Source organism: Plasmopara halstedii (genome assembly GCF_900000015.1).
Source record: "Plasmopara halstedii genome assembly, contig: Scaffold_292, whole genome shotgun sequence".
Classification (NCBI taxonomy): domain Eukaryota; phylum Oomycota; class Peronosporomycetes; order Peronosporales; family Peronosporaceae; genus Plasmopara; species Plasmopara halstedii.
In genome coordinates this window covers 1,165,248-1,168,291 of record NW_020187213.1, presented here as the reverse complement: position 1 = coordinate 1,168,291, position 3,044 = coordinate 1,165,248, and the positions used below count along the sequence as shown (strand labels likewise).

The window sequence follows — 3,044 nt, the reverse complement described above, 5'->3', positions numbered from 1 at the left end:
TGTTCCATATGCAACACCTTCCTCAGCAGTTATTGTAACAAGGTACGTGCTGTACTATCGTACAGTACATGATATGTGCGTACACAATTTTACGCACATAATTGACAGTGTTAACCTCCCGCGCTTGATAAAGATGTTACTCATCGCGAATTTGTCTGATTGATTATAGTCATTCCTTGCTAAAACGTCTTAACACATTCGTAATCTGTCTTGTTCAATACTGCGTTTAAAATGTTGTCCATTATGTGACAACTACAGGCTCTATACCTCTCGCAAGACTTTGAAAGAGATTTGATTTAGTAGGCACCTTAGCGACTGCTTGTTGTCAACAGTATATCTGATGTAGCTCAAGTTATCAAAAAAACGGACGAGCAACTTGATGAGTTTGGGCACCCAAAGGCCAACACGGCATCTGTACTGGTCGCCGCCACCTGCAGCAAATTTTCTATGAAGGTGGGCCGTTTAGCAAACAATACATATTATGGACATGTTACTTTATTGTGACAATGAGGCACAGCAGGCGGAAGGAGGTACATGGCAATCGCCTAATCATTCATGGCACTAGAGCTACAACGTTGGTACTAGCTTTCAATTTGAATGCGTGTATCTACTAGCCAGCTAAGAGAAAACGGAATCATGCTCACTAGACAATAGCATTTGAGTTATAAATAACAAGAGGTGTTTATTGACGTATGAACCGTTCGTTTAGCACTCAAAAACTCAACCTTCGACTATATCAGTCTTTAAATATGACCCAGTCATATTTGTCGGTCTTATACTTAAGTCTGTCGTCTTGATCATCATGTCCGTTTAGCACTCAAAAACTCAACCTTCGACTACATCAGTTTTTAAAATATGAACCAGCCATATTTGTCGGTCTTATACTTAAGTCTGTCGTCTTGATCATCATAAAGAAATACCAAGATACAGTAACATATTAGCTGCGTTTCCCAGCAAGTGCAGCCCGCAGTGCCAAGCTGACGATACGTTCTGGCTAGGAGCCTTGCGTGCCTGAAAGTAGCAGTAGCCCGAATTGGCCACCACCAGTGCGTACATAATCTGTACCAGCGAGTCTTGGCACACAGCTATGCAGTAATAGGCGTGGTAGAGTGCAGCAACAAAGACTGTCATCATGTCGGCCGTACGGCGCCAGCCCTTGATTGGATTGCGCCAGTAATTAAGTGACGTGATGAGAACCAGGAGCGCGACAAAGGCGCAGCCCCAAAGCTTGTTGTGTACTGCGCTGATTACCGAGAAGCACGTGGTAAATGAGGAACGGAACAGTCGTGAAGAATAGCGCGGCGACAACACAGGCGGGCACGAGGACGACAGCTTGATGGCCATGATGATTGACCTCGATAATATATGTAAATGACACAAATTAAAGCGTGACAAAAACGATAATATGTATGTGCACTAAATGATTCGAGATAAATTATTGATATGCGTGTTGAAACTGCACATTACTAATACTTCTGAGATTACCTCATACATCAAAGTGTGTATGCTACGTGATCCTTGCACATCGTTGTTATCGAGCCTCATGATATCCCTATGGCAATAAAAAAAATGTAACGGGTTATGTATATCCAGATCTTTGAAAAAAATGGAAAGATCGGAAGATTTTTCATCCTGAATCTTAGTGAATCTCCTGGCTACAAAAAAATGGAATAGATGCAAAAATGTCCGTATAATTATATTCCTGATTGCGATCTAATCAATAATCCAGATGTCTCAGTCTCAGGTGCTCTAAAGTAGCGATTTGATGTTACAATTAGGTCCCCACGTCACTTGCATGTGCTGTGCTCGAAGCACACAATCCAGGCCGTACAAGAAGACTTGAAACAAGCATTTGACCAAATATGTGCGCCATCATCTCAGTCGTCCTAGCCAGCAAGTGCTAGTGATTATTTGGTTTTGATATGCTATACGTCGCCAATGCATCGATAGATGTCCATTAGCTGACTGGTAGCACTCGCACGATGTTCAAAAAAAGTGACTGCTACCTGCAGCAATTGATGTCAACCAGTCGATATCTAGACTTGCGTTCGGTCTCAAGATCTGGGTCTGCAGGTAAAAGTGCAAAAAAGCTGCCCCATACTAGACAGTTCACATCATGACACGAGGCCGGAATCAGCATAGCATCGACACCGACCTGGCAATATGGTCAACTTGATACGTGGCCTTAGTTCTAGCCAGACGCACGCACAACAGACTGGGATCCGAATCACACACAGTAAACTTGAGTTCAGAATGGGTGTATGGCGACGGGACAGCGAGCTTGGATGAGAATTTACAACTCTAACTTGGCATCGCAATCACAGATATAGGTAGACACTGATGTTGGCTTCCAGCTTGTAGCGATTGTCATGGTCGTCCGTGAATTAAAGTGGTCAGCAACGAGTATTATTCGGCACGTTGGACTGCAGAGCGAAAAAAATTTGCGACTGGATGCAAACTGCATGGAAGACCGCGAGTTTGCCGATCGCGCCCATTTCATGCGCGCTATGCATATTGGCGTAAACAGTCTTGACTCCAGGATGCACTCGAGTAAAGGAAGCCGAGATCTTGGTTTGAATCATTTATTACCACAAAGCCAGCTATTGTATACTTTGTGCACAACGTTATTGAAGAGTGAGTGGAACGTGCGATTCTTGTGGAGCCCAAATTTCATGCCCGTCGGAACAATTACAAACCTCTCTTCATCGTCCGTGTCATTCGAGGAAGATTTTTTCCTTTGGTTCCTTCTGAGATTGATACAAGCTAACCAAAGCTTTGTGTACTGTTGATTTTGTGAGACACCAAGTATGATACAGCATCGTATCGATATGAAGGCGACGACCACAACGAGCAGTAGGATGTAAGGAAAACGCATTTCTTCGTATTTACTGTAGTCGAAGTGAGTGGTCAGAGGATGTTGACAGAATGGAATATGAATCACCGGCTCACCACCGTTCGACTGATCTGATGTACAGAGCCATGAGCAATGGCTTGACGTTCAAGTAGGATGATATTTTTAAAAAGTAGCAAGTTCAATACAAAAG

The 3,044-nt window shown here is 43.3% G+C and overlaps 3 protein-coding genes across 3 annotated transcripts in view; 2 read left to right on the top strand and 1 right to left on the bottom strand.

The window, feature by feature from the left end:
- The window catches only part of PHALS_06068 (TRANSPOSON TY4-H GAG POLYPROTEIN-RELATED), a gene marked incomplete at both ends in the record, with an annotated part of 4,732 nt that extends 4,167 nt beyond the window's left edge, over positions 1-565 (top strand). Inside the window, 2 exons of the mRNA XM_024723418.1 lie at positions 347-453; positions 518-565. Coding sequence (XP_024574396.1) covers positions 347-453; positions 518-565 — 155 coding nt within the window. The remainder of the gene's footprint in view (positions 1-346; positions 454-517) is intronic.
- A 341-nt stretch (positions 566-906) lies between these two features.
- Positions 907-1,344, bottom strand: PHALS_06067 (uncharacterized protein; the record flags this gene model as incomplete). The annotated part of the gene is made up of 1 exon (XM_024723417.1): positions 907-1,344. One exon carries the CDS (start codon positions 1,342-1,344, stop codon positions 907-909), a length of 438 nt encoding a protein of 145 aa, XP_024574395.1.
- Positions 1,345-1,676: 332 nt separating this feature from the next.
- Positions 1,677-3,044, top strand: PHALS_15138 (uncharacterized protein). The gene has a single exon (XM_036407350.1). It carries the CDS (start codon positions 2,370-2,372, stop codon positions 2,787-2,789), a length of 420 nt encoding a protein of 139 aa, XP_036263059.1. The 5' UTR covers positions 1,677-2,369; the 3' UTR covers positions 2,790-3,044.